The following is a 15,622-nucleotide window of genomic DNA, read 5'->3' on the forward strand; positions in this document are numbered from 1 at the left end:
CAGCGGTGTTTAGAGGAATTAATAAATGTTGATCGTTTTAGTTGAGCACTGTTGCCGTTTACTGACATCTCTCTCCGCACGCGCGCGCGCACACGCTCGCACACGCGGACAGGCCAAAATACTTTAATGTCATACACCTGTCGGTCTGCGCCGCGCCGCTTTCGCACCACGTGACTAAAATACATTACAGCGCGACAGCAATAAAAAAAACTGTCAGAAAACACAACAATCTTATTATTCAGATAATAGCCTAACTTTTAATTTTTTAATGTTAACACAGTTGATAAAAGTCAAAAAGGAGGCCCACTGTCTTTGATTCTGAAAACCCATGACATATAGGACCCTTTTGAATATTATTCCATACCCAGAATGTACAATAGCCTTAAATGAAATAAGCCTAAAGATTTAAATAAAATATTAACTGTTAAAGACATTATAGTCTGAACATCATGACTTTCTATTATTCAACTAATGCAGTATTTAAGTTAAAATACATATATGACTTAGGTTAACAATGGGCCAAAACAGACTCCTTCATTCGGCTGTTCTGTCTATTGAAAAAGGAATTCTCAGCACTATAACTACTAGTATGGTGACTGACCGTTTTGCTCAAGTCAAGTTTCGGAGATACTCTCGGATGATTCCACCCTCAAAGAAATAGGATAGAAAATTCACCAAGAGCATGAAGTAGACAAGATACATACAAGCAGCAAGACAGATAAGAGAATGAGAGATGAGAGAACAAGAAGAGAAGAGAAGAGAAGAGAAGAGAAGAGAAGAGAAGAGAAGAGAAGAGAAGAGAAGAGAAGAGAGGCAAAAATAAATTAAATAAATAAACAAAGAATTATACATTCAGTAGTGCTGGCATAAATAAGGAATGAAATAAGAGGTGCAAGCAGTGGCGTAGCGTCTGGGTATGCACGTGCATATGGGTCCGGGGTGGATTGGGGAAACAAGGGAACAAATTCTTAATATGATAAATTTAATTTGCATATTTTATTGTCCGTGAGTCAAGTGCATGGAAGGTAAAATAATTTATTGTATTTTTTATATTTTGCACTCCGCGGCTGCCGTAGAACTGCAGCGTCATTGTTTTTAAACTACGTGAGCTGCCGCGCTAAAGTGCTGCGTAAGAGGTTCGCACTAGCTAGCTAATAAAGATGGACAAATACAAACATAAAAGTGGTGTTTTGAAGAGAAAGGAGAGAGTTTGTCGTGAATCAAAAACTACCAAAAATAGACAGTTTTTCGTGTCAACCTACTGCGCGTGACACCGATGAGGTCCAGCCACATGTACTTGCAACTGAGGACAAGACCGCTATTTTTGAAGGGGCACAGAGGTTAGTGGAAAGATACAGCGAAGACTTGTCGCCAGCCCTTCCAGGACAACTGATCGCATTCCGTGCAGCCTTTCAAACACAGTTCTGGGATAACAACAGTTCAGGATCTGGTAAATTTTTTGATTGTGGAGAACAACTCTATCGCATCCAGCTTCAGCGACATCTGCACCTCATTAGTTCTATTTCTTTCCATCCCCAGTTACTGTTGCTTCAGCAGAGCGCTCCTTTTCTAAACTGAAGCTAATAAAAAATTATTTGCAGAGCACCATGGCGCAGAACAGATTGTCCGGACTTGCCATTCCGAAACTGAACACCAAAGATATTGTGGATCAATTTGCCGAACGAAAGGCCTGGAGAGTGCAGCTATGAGTGAGTACTGTTTTCTTTTTTTTCATTTTGGGCCACCGTGCCACGTTTGTATTTGCATACACACACTAGATTATTATTTATGGTGCAAAGTGTGTTTGATCTTTATTTTAGACTTGTTTAGACTTGTTTTTCCATTTTGGTTGGGAAAATGTATTTGGTTCGGATAGCCTCTTGGAGTGGGAGGGGGCCCGTACAAATCTTTTTGCTTATGGGCCCGTGGCTGACTTGCTACGCCACTGGTTAGCACCTAGTGTTGCTGTTACAGACACTCCTGCACATCTTGCACACATGCTGTACCCGTTGTGCCATAAAAAGTGTTAATGTTTATGACAGAGAAATTACACTTGGATTTTACTCTTTTGTGCATAAATTATGTATAAGCATATCCAGTCTCTTGGGTGATATTAATTTTCCACAGTTAGGACTTGCAAGATGCAAAGAGGTAAAAAATAAATCACCGTTTTTTTAAGTTTACTCCGGCACAAAAACAATTTTACATTTTTTGTTGTTTATTTTCATATTAAGTAGAAACTAAAAAGAGAACAATAAATGAAAGCAGTATTATTATTCATAATATTGAGAACAATAAAAAAGTCTATAGAGCTACAGAATGTGATTTATATCATATATTTTCCTACAGTTTTAAAAGAGCCTTAATTGACTGTCCATGAGTGTGGATACTATTCATTTACATTTACATTTCTAGCATTTGGTAGACGCCCTTATTCAGAGAGACGTACAAAAGTACTCTGAAGTCTCTGTCAATGAATACATCAACACTGGTTCTATAGGTCAACGACTTAGGATACCATCAGCCTAAAAACTGTTTTGGGAGGAAATGTAGCACATTTTGTTAATTAAAAAACAGGGAAAATAAGAGCTAGGGTAAGCGTTTCAGGAAGTGCTTCATCCATCGTTTGAAGATAGCCAGTGACCCAGCATTTCAGACTTCGAAGGGAAGTTCATTCCACAACCTCGGTGCCAGAACAGAAAAGAGTATTAATGTATACCTACATCTCTGTATTTAGCTTTCAGGGTTAATGAGATTGTTAAACAGAAAGTGGTCATTAATGATTCTCTGGTAACAGTGCTTCCTCTCAGTACTCCATCAAAGAAAATCATTTTGTCAAACGGTCCTCCTTTTCTGAAAAACGACACAATCACAAAAGAGCTCTCCCGCTATGGTAAAATGGTTTCTCCTATAAGGAAAATCCACATGGGCAGTAAAGCACCAGAGTTGAGAAACTCAAGTATAGTCTCTTTTAAGAGACTGGTGTACATGGTGCTGAACAATGGTGTGCAGGAGCTAGACTTAGCGATGAAATTTTGTGTGGATGGCTTCAATTACACTGTGTTTGTGACTACTGACTCTGGCATGAAATGTTTTAACTGTGGTGAAACAGGACACTTGGTTTGTGCATGTCCAGAGAAGGTTGAAACGAACGGGGCGACAGACAGACAGGCTGAGCAGAACAGGCCAAATGTTCACAGTGTATCGGTTTCTCCAGCGGCTGAGTCTGTTACAGCTGACCCTCCTGTGGTTAAGCCTGTAGCTGCTGCCTCCTCCATGCTGGATCCCGTCATGACCAAGGGCAAAAGGTCAGTGAATATTGACTTTATATTATAGTGAATATTGAATTTCCCTGACACTGAACAGTTTGTTCATGATGTTAAAAAGTTAATGCGGTGTTTGTAAAAACTGAAATTTATTGTCTGAAGGCCATAGTGACCAAAATTAAAAAAACACTGAAGGTTGTTTATAGACTGCTTAGCTCTGTTACACTTAACCAAATGATTAATTGCACAGGGTACAGGGCACTTTTAAGAAGAGCAATGTAAAGCCATGTAGTGCATACTGGCATTTTAATGCAACTCTTTTAGATGATGTTAATTTTAGAGAAAGTTTTATTTCCTTTTGGGATACTTTTAGGCTCCAGAAGCCAGTTTTTACATCACTGCAAGATTGGTGGGATGCGGCAAAAGTGCACATTCAAATATTTTGTCAACAGTACGCTCATAATGTGACTAAGGACATCACCAGATCACTTAGAGCTCTAGAAAAACATGCGTTGGGTGAGTTGTTGGACACAACAGTGCAGGGGACGCTGGTCCACTCGCACTTTAAAAGCGCAACAGAGATGGATGCGCCTTCCAAGTTCTTCTTTATTCTTGAGAAATAAAATGGACAGAAAAGGTTTATACATGCTTTGCAAACAGATTCAGGGGAGCTTGCAACTGATCCTACTGAAATTCGCAAGCAGACAGTCAGCTTCTACTCAAAGCTGTATGAGAGTGAGCTCACAGCTGTGCCAGAGGTGGAGGAAGATTTTGTCAGGAATCTTCCTAAAATAACTGAGGAGTCAGCTAGGGAGCTGTACAGGGAGCTGACCTTCAAGGAGTTGGAGGTTGCGCTCAACAGCATGGAGAATGGGCGGTCACCTGGCTTCAATGGGTTTTCGGTTGAGTTTTTCAAGGCTTTCTGGTCAGTGATAGGGCAGGACTTGCTGGAAGTGCTGAGGGCGAGCATTCATGAAGGCAGACTGCCTCTGAGTAGCCCCTGAAAGAAAGGCGATCAGACTGACCTCAGGAACTGGCGCCCTGTCTCCTTACTCTGCACAGACTGTAAGGTGCTCTCAAAAGCATTAGCAACAAAAATAGGGAAGGTGATGGAGCAAATCATCCACTTTGACCAGACGTATTGTGTGCCTGGCAGGCCTATCCGTGACGACATACACTTAATTCGCGACATTTTGGATGTCTCTAGGCTATTGGGGCTGAAGTCTGGTCTTATTTTTATGGACCAAGAAAAGGCTTTCGACCGGGTTGAACACCAGTATTTGTGGAGAGCGATTTGGGTTCAACTCCGGGTTCAAGGCCATGATCCAGGTGCTGTATAGTGACATTGAGAGCGTGCTGAAAGTTAACGGTGGTTTATCTGTACCTTTTAAAGTGCATACGGGTATTAGGCAAAGCTGCTCTCTGTCTGGCATGTTGTACGCCTTAGCCATAGAACCATTGCTATGTCAGATAATAAGCAATATTACTGGTCTGTCAATACCAAGGTGTAATACCCCATACTGTGTTTCAGCTTATGCCAATGATGTTGTTGTTATGGTGACTGAACAAAGAGATATTGACATTTTATCTGACGTCATAAGAAAGTTTAATGTGATATCTTCTGCAAAATAAACTGGAACAAAAGTGAAGCCATTTTAGTTGGGGATTGGAAAGGTGGGGAACCATGTCTCCCAGATAATTTAACATGGAAAACAGGTGGTTTTAAATATTTATATCCAGCAGGACTGTGGCATTTCATCTTTGTTATGTGCGGAAGCTCCTCACTGGCCCAGAGAACCTCTCATGGAGAGCAGCTGTGAATGGAATACTGCACACAGTGGGAGAATGGGGTCTGGACAGGTCACTGTTTTTAATGGACTCAAAGCAACTAAACCTAGCTGAATAACCGGCTTTTTATCAAGGAGTTTTTAACCACTTCAGAGTGCAGAGGGAGGACTGTTAGTCACTTAGCTGGCTTCTCAAAGAACCTCTCATTCATGGCGCTCGGCTGGATGTCACAAGCATGATCTCTGCAGCCTTAACTAGAGCGTTGGTCTCCGCGAGGACTGTGACATGTGGCATGCAGCTCAGGAACTACTGCGCTGGGGTGGTCAGCTCTGAGGAGGGTGAGCCCAATCCAGTCCTACCTATTGTACCCAATCTGTCTGAGGTCTCAGGTCCCCTTTTGGGAGATGGGGAAGGAACAGCTATTGGCCTTAACACAGCCTCGGGTAAGAGCCTCTACAAACTGTGTGTGAAAGTTTACGCCCTGGCGCAGTGTCCTTGGGCTGAAAGATGATGTAAAGCCAGAGTGGCGAACGTTCTACAAACCACCGTTAACGAAAAGAACAGGTGACCTGCAGTGGAGAATACTACATGGCACTGTCTCTGTAAACGCTTTTATCTGTATTTTAAACCCAGAGGTCACATGAGTGTCCTTTTTGTTTACAGAGGGAGACAGTATTTCATGCTCTTATGAACTGTTTTGGGCTTAGTCCACTTTTTAGAGTTTTAGCAAGTGTTTTTGAGTGTTTTAATATGTTTATTTCCCCACAGGTTTCAGAAAAGAAAGGTTCAAGTGTCAGCTGGTCAATTTTATTCTGGGCCAGGCGAAACTGGCCATCTACACCAGCAGAAGAAACAAAGTGACACAGAACACACAACATGATGTTACTGTAATTTTACAAAGACTGGTCAAATCAAGGGTCTTTGTTGATTTTAGTTTCTATAAAAGTATGAATGACCATGAAAAGTTCCAGCTGATGTGGTGTTATGGGGGAGCCGTGTGCACTGTTTTAAATGATGAGCTGCTTTTTGCACCTGAGTTCAAATGAACAAGTTTAACTTCCTGTCTATTTTCTCTCTCTCTCTCTCTCTCTCTCTCTCTCTCTCTCCCTCTGTCCTCTCTCTGAATTTCCAGGAGGACATGCCAGGAGAGTTCACTTTATGTGACATTAACAGATGATGCAAGATTTTATGCATTGTGGTGCTGCTACATGATTGGCTGAATGGATGACTTTATAAATGAGTACATGTACAGGTGTTTCTATTAAATTCAACTATAATTGGAAAGTAATTGTAGACACAAGCACACCTCCCCTTAGTGCCAGTCAGATCACTTTTATAGCACTGGTCTACTTCCTGCCCAGTTGTTTTCTTTACATCAGCCAGACTGTCCCAATGTATCGCACTTAAACAAATCACACAGATTAGGCCCAATGTTCCGTACATGTGGTGTATAGGCCATGGGAATAAGATTACCACCCATCTCTTACAGTATAATACTGGATTGTAGGTCAGCATGTATTGAGACAATAGTAATATCTATTACTTTTACATAATCTATTAGGGGAAACATTTTGCTTGAAAAGTGTGCCTTTGGAATCGTTCATTAAAATAAATGCCACTTGGTTTGAAATATTATTTTCTAATGTTCTAAAAAATACATACAGCTGAAAGTGTGGCTTAAATGTACACAAACATTTTGAGGCTTTTGCAAGTTGTAGACTGTAGTGATGTCATTTGTCGTGATGGCAACAAGAATGTAGTGATGTAATACGTCGTGATGGCAACAAGAATGTAGTGTTCCGAATTCTGTTCCGAATTCTTTAAGCACGACACGTAGGAGAGAAGAGACACACTGCACATCGATCTGCTGTACACCGCGACTTTTTGCTAAACTTTAGTATAAAATCTGCGACTTTGCCTACTTCTTCTTCTACTTCTTCTTCTGCAGTTCACCTGTTTTTAGCTACCACATTGTTGGGTAAGTAAAAACATTTGAGGAAAAAAACTGTATTTGTGCTTTAGAAGAAATCTGCTTTCAGAAATGTGTGTTAAGTGAAGAAAATCTCAGCCTAAATCCAATGATCATTGAAAAACAGCTACATTTCCAGTCCATTTCTCCTGGCCTGCTTTTCATTTCAGTCTGATGTGGATATTTACAGAAGAGCATGGGGGTCATTTAGGGTTATTGTACATTTTGTGACCGATGTTGACTCAAATAAAACTGCCAGAATGTCTGTCGTTGGATCTTTTTCCAGTTTCTGTATTTTACCAAACTATAAGACTTTTTCTTTTCACTCCTCTACATTATGAAAAATCTCCCGTTACTCGTATTTAAAACCCAGTTGTCCAATCACAGCCCAGAAAACCGAGCTGCAGCGCGCGCATGATTTTTGAACCAACGTATCTTTTACATTTCATTAAAAATGCAGCGCGCGCACACGTTTCCCTAGAGCATTAACACTGCAGTGTCCGAGCCTGAAATACTGTAGCCTACGATGGAGGAAAACCCTGACCACATCCCTCTACCCGCACACCCATGACCAGTGGTCTGACCTGCGGGGTTTGTTTTAAGTAGCTACTCGCTCTGCCTCACTAACACACGATTTCTTCTTACAAGAATTAAACATCATACTTGAGGAAACATGTAGAGGTCAGCACGTCCTGGGGTCATCATAATGACCATTTTCTTTCATATCAATCTAATGTTGGATCGGTAGAATGAAGGATCTAACACACGAAGAATGATTTTTTATTGTGTAGGGGAATAAATCTGTCCTTATGTTAAATAGGTCCTGCATGGCTAGTTAGGCTTTAGTTAGCTAAGTAAGCTAACGTAATGAGTAACTCTGGAGCAGCAGTCTATATTAACATTACTGATGTTATACAGCAACACAATAACACAACGTTTATTCTTCATATTCACCAAGTAACATTTCTTCTTCATAGCTTCTTTCTTTTAATGTAAAGCAGAATAAGATTACTGCACAAATACCCCAATTGTCCATCACACACCAAAGCATTAGTTACTAAATACTGAAATATTGACTAGTGCTGAATCTGAACTTTTTTCCTTCTGAATCTGTAGAGAAGTTTCTGTCAATCTGCTTAGATCCTCTCTGGTCATTTCTTTAAAACTTGTTTATTCCCAGGACACAGGCGTGTCCAGCACACTTTAGTTTTTCTGTATGAGTTACCAAGTCAGACTGTCCTGCTATAGTACTTAATATTTTCTTCTGCTGTCATGTATATGTTTTTATTTTTAAGCATTTTATATAGGAAACATTTCACAGACCCGGTCATTATGTAATGGTCCTTTTTCTTGTGTAGTGTCCATGCACAAATGCCTGTGCCCTGTAAACACTGACACACACACATTTCAACATCTGCGTGGTAAAGTGTTTTATCAGGTTTCAGTTTGTTGTAAAGTCCTGCTATTTTCCAGCCCCCATGTTCCCCTTGTGTGCCTTGACTACTCAGAATAACGTTAATTGACACCTGTACCATGTTCACGTCTAAGACCTGGTATTAACAGGCATATGTGAGTAGAGTCTTCTCACATAAAATGAATAGTTAATTAAATAATGTGATACAGTAGTAGGAAAATAGCCATCTGGATAAATAAATGTGATTTTACAATCAGATATTCCAGATATTTTAAACCATGTAGCCTGTAGTAGGTGAACTCTTAGTTATTCCATGCCCACAAGACCGGACAGTGAGAGGATTTCTTAGGAACCTAGGTTATACAGATTTGTAAGAATAATTCACTTGCACATAAAACAGCAGCTGTACTGTCTGTGTGATGTTTTATTTTAGCTTCATATATAATTAGTAGAATAAGTAAAAACCAATGAATTCTTCTTCCTTTCTTTTTATTTATGGAACTCCAAATGATCCTGTAGAAGAACTAAAGAGCAGCCATGAGCGACAAGCAACACAACTGCCGTAAGACTTCCACATGGTCTAAGGTAGTGTAGCTTTATTTAATCTAAACATTTTAAAACTCTCTAATGAACGTTGAATTGATTCTCCTGCTGAAATGCATGTGCTCTGTGAGGGTTATGAAACATGTTTTGACACGAATCTACAATCTTTAAGATGTCATGTGAAATTTCACTAACAACACAATTTACTATGTCACACAGAAAAATCAGCCAGACAACGGCCAGAGTCAGGACGTGAAGCCAAAGAGAGTGCGACTCAACCGAAGCCATCTATTTCCCCAAGCCAGAAGTAAAAATCCAAGTGAAGATTAACTAAATGTCCATGTTTTTAATGCCCGAAATGCCCTGTATTATTTTCCTGCATCGTTGCTTGTAGGTCAACTTTCTGATGTGGGGAAGGAGACCAACAAGACAGGTAGGGATTCTTGCATCTTCTACTAAAAAAAATTAAGGAATACAATTAGTAGTAAAAGAAGTAGAAATGTAGGACAAAGCAATTCAAACAAATTCCATCAGCAGCATTTGAATGTCTTGTGCATTTGAATGAATCTTGAATCTGTCCAGGTTTTTAGGCCCTCTTTAACAACACCCTTAATTATCTCTAACGCATTCCCAAATTGCATTTGTGCCCTGTTTTACAGAGTCCCCTGCTTCTGAGGAAGCAAAGGAGATTCCATCAGCTTCTGTTGTGAGTCCTACACTGATGATGGAGAGCTCAGGGAGTGTCTGCTCAGGTGATGCTGAGCAACCTCCCTGCAGTAGTGTGGAAGTAAAATGTTGAACTCTACTACATCTTTAATTCCTGAGTGAAGATGCGCCTGTTTTCTCTGGAATAGACAGTCTGAGATAGGCTGAGGTAACTAATATTTATTTTATAGTTGGTGGATTCCAGTTTTGAGCCTCAAGTGCCCCAGTCCAATGAAGAGCGCACTGATCTCCTACAGAAAGGTAAATATTTAAGTGAAGATAAAATTTTAAGTGAAGGAGTAGACTTATGTAGTTAGGCCCAGTGTAACAACACCCTTAGTTATCGCTAATACTTACTCAAACTGGATTTGTGCTCTGCTTTACAGAGTCTCCTGCTTCTGAGGAAGTGCAGGACATTCCATCATCTTCTTGTGTGAGTCCTGCACTGATGATGGAGATCACAGGGAGTGTCTGCTCAGGTGATGCTGAGCAGCCTCCCTGCAGTAGTGTGGAGGTAAAACGATAAACTCTACTACATCTTTAATTTTTGAGTGAAGATGCGCCTGTTTTCTCTGGAATAGACAGTCTGAGATAGACTAAGGGAACTAATATTTATTTTATAGTTGGTGGATTCCATCTGTGAACATGAAGTGCCCCAGTCCAGTGGAGAGTGCACTGTTCTCCCAGAGGAAGGTAAACATTTAAGTGAAGAATAGAGTTTATGTGAAGGAGTAGACTTAAGTAGTTAGGCCCAGTGTAACAATTCCCTTAGTTATCGCTAATACTTACTCAAATTGGATTTGTTCTCTGCTCTACAGAGTCTCCTGCTTCTGAGGAAGTGCAGGACATTCCATCATCTGATGTAAATACTGGACTGATGATGGAGATCACAGGGAGTGTCTGCTCAGGTGATGCTGAGCTGCCTCCCTGCAGTAGTGTGGAGGTAAAACGATAAACTCTACTACATCTTTAATTCTTGAGTAAAGATGCTTCTGTTTTCTCTGGAATAGACCGTCTGAGATAGGCTGAGGTAACTAATATTTATTTTATAGTTGGTGGATTCAAGCTTTGAGTCTGAAGTGCCCCAGTCCAGTGAAGAATGCAAGAAACAAGAAACACCTTCTGATTTAAGGCCGGGACTGAAAAGAAAACATTCAGGGAGTGATGCTGAGCAACCTCCCTGCAAACGTTTCAAGGTGAAACATCCACGACATCATTAATCCTGATTTCCCGATTTCTGTTATATTCAAATTAACAGAACATATAGATAGAAACAAATGAACCTGAATAGATAGATCTTGAGATGTCCAATGTTCCATTTACAGAAAGAAGAGAAGCCGCAGTCCTGCACTGTTCTCCCAGTCGACGGTAAATATTTTTATGGAAGTTTCTCAGTGTCCTAAATGCCCAGTGTGCTCTGCATATGCAGGTTTTTAGAGAGCTGAATACACTGAACTGTTTTGTAAAATCCACTGAATCTCTTGCACAGATGATGAGATGGAGTTATTCGTCAAAGCCCTGGAGGAGCTGAGGCTGGACGACAGTGTGGAGACCCATTTGGAAACAGCTGGTAAGTTTAAATAAAAAAAGAAATAATTAAAATAATAAAATCAAACCTTCACATGCATGCAGATATCACTTCTAAGTACAATGCACAATGTCATATGTGATATCTGCTCTGAAAGTTTATTATATTTGGTGGACTATGAGAGCTGTTTCCAGAGAAACCATTCCTGGTCCTTTTAAAACTGGTGTTCTCACTTTACCAAACTCGGACATGTCCATCACTGTATTTAGAAGCTGTTTCACATTTCACAAAGCTGATCCACATTTAATAAGGAATTCTTCTATATCAAATCAAACCTGCATTTTTTCACCAAGACAAGCCTAGAACTGCTTTCTGGATGCAGAGTCAAGTTTTGTTTCTCAGTGTACGAAATGCCCTGTATTGTCTGCATATGCAAGTTTTAGGAGATAGTTGAATACACTGAAATGTTTGTAAGATTCAATACATCTCTAGCACAGATATACACAAATTAAAGAATTCTGTGGCAGTAGAAATTGGAGAATAGTTATAGAGAGCAGGTTAAAAAAAAATCCATCAGCAGCATTTGAATGTCTCTGGCTGGTCTGCATAGCTATAAATCATAGACAAGAAAGGCTTCCTGTATCCTTCCCTAAGACAAGCTCAGAATTGGTAGTAGGCAAAGACTTAACTGTTTTGGGCCTAGTCTAACAACACCCTAAGTTATCTGCAGTGCATTCTTGAGATTGGATTTGTGCCCTGATGTACAGAATCTCCTTCTTCAGAAGAACTGGAAGAAATTACAACACCTGATTTGAGACCTGGAGTGAAGAGGAAACACTCAGGGAGTGATGCTGAGCAACCTCCCTGCAAACGTTTTAAGGTGAAATGTCCACTACATCATTAATCCTTGAGAGAAGATGCCCGTTTTCTTGATTTCTGTTATATTCACATTATGAGAACATACAGATAGAAACAAATGAACCTGAATAGATAGATCTTAAGATATCCAATATTCCATTTACAGAAAGAAGAGAAGCCGCAGTCCTGCACTGTTCTCCCAGCCAACGGTAAATATTTTTATGAAAATTATTAGATGTTTCTCAGTGTCCTAAACGCTCTGTATTATCTACATATGCAAATCAAACTATATCAAATCAAAACTGTATTGTTTCACCACGACAAGCCTAGAAGTTTTGGGCCAATTATGATAAAGCCTTTTTATGTCCACTTCATTTTCCATAATTTGCTATTATTTTCTATTTTGCACTGCATTTGTTCTCTCCTTTACAGGGTCTCCTGCTTCTGGAGAGATGACACAAACTCCATCAGTTAAATCAAGATCTGAGAGGAAAAAAAGGGCTCCACTGAATGTCTTCTCGAGTTTTGAACCTCCCTGCAATCGTGCTAAGGTAAGATGTTGGGCTCTACTACAAAAACTGTGGGCATTCATATTAGTTCATTAAATTCACCACTAACAAGCATTCATTTAATATTTTACACTGGCTCTTTCATAATCAGAAATATGATGTGATTCATGAAACTGATGTTAATCTAAACATTAAACTATAATTTTTGTGTGAATTAATGACACTATAAAACTGAAGCTCAATTGTTTCTTTCCCCCTCTAGCTTCACCATGGTTAGCACCGGGGGGACAACATCCCACCATTTTCCAGACTCCTGGACCGTCTGTCTTTATTAAAATCTTTTTAAAAATCTTTTTTAATTAAAAAAAAACAAATTTAAAAAAGTGATTTTATATGTAAATAAAAGTATATAGTGAATAATTGTATATATTCAGGATGTCGTCATTTCATTGTTATGTACCTGCACTTTGCAATGACAAAGTTGTATCTATCTATGTTGCCACAAGTTTCTAATTTCTGCAGACAAATGAGAGAGATTTGGTGGGGAACAAGAAACTCTCACTAATCATCAGATAACAAAAACACCTTTTTAAAAAGCAAATAAGAAAATGTGATTCATCAGACCAGGCCACCTTCTTCCATTGCTCCATGGTCCAGTTCTGATGCTCACGTGCTCATTGTTGGTGCTTTCAGGCGGTGCACAGGGGTCAGCATGGGCACCCTGACTGGTCTGTGGCTATGCAGCCCCATACGCAACAAACTGCTCTGTGTATTCTGACACCTTTCTTTCAGAACCAGCATTAACTTCTTCAGCAATTTGAGCAACAGAAGCTCGTCTGTTAGATCTGACCACACGGGCCAGCTTTTGCTCCCCACCTGTATCAATGGGCCTTGGCTGCCTATGACCCTGTTTTCGGTTCAGCACTGTTCCTTCCTTGGACCACTTTTTATAGATACTGACCACTGCAGACCGGGAACACCCCACAAGAGCTGCAGTTTTGGAGATGCTCTTATCCAGTCGTCTAGCCATCACAATTTGGCCCTTCGTCAATCTCGCTCAAATCCTTACACTTGCCCATTTTTCCTGCTTCTAACTTTGAGGAAAAATGTTCACTTGCTGCCTAATATATTCCACCCACTAACAGGAGCCATGATGAGGAGATCATCAGTGTTATTCACGTCACCTGTCAGTGGTCACAATGTTATAGCTGATCTCTGTGTGTTTATATATGTGTGCACACACTTTTCACTTTCAAATTTGTTAGTTATGATTTTTTAACCACACGCCATCATCACCACAGAGGATCTGGACCGAGCAGGACACAGAGAGTCTGCCTGTGTTGATGCACGCGTCCAAATATCTGACTGAAAGGTGTAATGAACAGGTATCGCAGTTGCGGAACAGTCAGTGATGAAACACCAGAAGCAGCAACAGATGACTTTAATGTCCTCATGGATGAAAAGAAAAAAAGGAGATGTGAGCTGGTTGATTCGGTAAATTAGCTCAGGTCAGGATCATCATAGTTTCTGTCTACACCATTTGATGTTAGCCTAGCGTTAACATACACTGTTGTTGCTAGGCAACTTCAGACAGTTAGCTAAATATTTAATGTAGATTAGAAGTTTCTGTGTAGCATGAACACGAGTTCACTTTAAACTGTGCATTTTCTATCAGCAATGTATGACAAGCAGACTCTGGATGATAGTTTAATGTTAGTCTCATATCAGAGGACAGATGAGGTGGAGCTGCTTCAGCACAGAGAGGGTGAGACAGGGAGAAGCAGTAGCAGAACAGCGGTACAGGTAGGTTATGTGCTGTATGAAGGACCAGGTGATTTTGATTTGTTGGTGATAAAAGGGAAGAAGTGCGCATGATAAATAGTGAACACCGTGTGAATATTATCAAATTAAATGCTCTTCTTGTAGAAGCCAAAGTGTGTGTTTGGATGTTTAGAATATTTTGTTAATATGGTCACATCATCACATGGGTGTGGTTTCATATTATTTACCTGCTCACTTGTGTGGTGGGAAAGAAGCAAAGGGTCAGGCCCTGATATTTTTGTTGGCCATTTCCGTATAGTTTCAGTTGTAATGAACTTTTGTTTATTTTTATTTGTGTCATGCTTTCATATCAGAGGACAGATGAGGTGAAGAGGCTTCAAGACAGGGAGGATGAGACAGGGAGAAGCAGATCAGAGTTGCATGTATGTGCTGTGTAAAGGGTCATGTCATTTAATTTAATTATGTCTCATGTCAGAAAAAGGCTAGCACATTTTCATCTTTCATAGGAGAGACCTGAGGGGACAGGTGCAGGCAAGCGAGCAGGAAGCTGAACCCAGCCATGCTAACCCAAAGCTCATTGCAGTGCAGCAGCTCACCAGCAAAGTGCTACGGTTTCAAGAAAAGTAGTACTGTGAATTTCCTAGGCTCCACTACAGTCCAGGAGTCAATGGAATGCTATGTTTTTTCTGTGCTCAAGCTTTTGGGCATCAAATTTGGCCAAGAATGCAGATCCAAAATTTGTCAAAACTTTTTCCTTTTTCTATTCTAAACACCTGTGGTTTGGTGCATGTGTCTCTGACAAATGTCTTGTACAACAAGTGATTTATTTTACATTTTCAGGTACAGCAGTTAGTTTGAAATAAAAGTTTGTTTAACAGAGGAAATCGAGTCTCACATTATTTACATTTTATTTGAACACAAAACATTAATGGTGAACATTTTTGACTTTATAAAATGAATCTTTCCAGTCTTGGCAATAAAGACAATAAAGAAAGTAAGACATCATTTTTATACACACACACACCTCAAACCAAAGTTACACCCTTGCACAGATGTGAAAGAACTGTCAAGTAGACGTACAGGGAAAGTTTTTGTGCAGAGGTGAAATCATTTGTATCACTGTGTAAACTGGCAGCACAGAAATACCCTGTACTGTCAGCTGATGAAAGATTCTTGATAATGAGAGAACCGTTGCTATTCGCATCTCCTTTCATTTCAATTTTCTCTTTAAAATTAGGCTCTACATAATCTTTTTCATTC

General features: G+C 40.0%; 1 protein-coding gene across 2 annotated transcripts; it reads left to right on the forward strand.

The window, feature by feature from the left end:
• Positions 1-1,116: 1,116 nt before the first annotated feature.
• On the forward strand, positions 1,117-12,907 carry LOC131359159 (fibrous sheath CABYR-binding protein-like). 2 transcript variants are annotated; one of them, XM_058398810.1, is made up of 17 exons: positions 1,117-1,450; positions 1,602-1,709; positions 3,113-9,022; positions 9,200-9,287; positions 9,375-9,413; positions 9,640-9,767; positions 9,877-9,946; positions 10,072-10,199; positions 10,309-10,378; positions 10,504-10,628; positions 10,738-10,881; positions 11,011-11,053; positions 11,175-11,255; positions 11,981-12,093; positions 12,238-12,280; positions 12,504-12,622; positions 12,843-12,907. In XM_058398810.1, exons 3-17 carry the CDS (start codon positions 8,975-8,977, stop codon positions 12,855-12,857), a joined length of 1,254 nt encoding a protein of 417 aa, XP_058254793.1. In that variant the 5' UTR covers positions 1,117-1,450; positions 1,602-1,709; positions 3,113-8,974; the 3' UTR covers positions 12,858-12,907. The 2 variants fall into 2 exon arrangements, with proteins under 2 accessions (XP_058254793.1, XP_058254794.1); XM_058398811.1 differs by having other exon boundaries at positions 1,117-1,709; positions 11,996-12,093.
• Positions 12,908-15,622: the final 2,715 nt, after the last annotated feature.

The sequence above is a fragment of the Hemibagrus wyckioides genome, linkage group LG09 (genome assembly GCF_019097595.1).
Source record: "Hemibagrus wyckioides isolate EC202008001 linkage group LG09, SWU_Hwy_1.0, whole genome shotgun sequence".
In the NCBI taxonomy this organism is placed as follows: Eukaryota; Metazoa; Chordata; class Actinopteri; order Siluriformes; family Bagridae; genus Hemibagrus; species Hemibagrus wyckioides.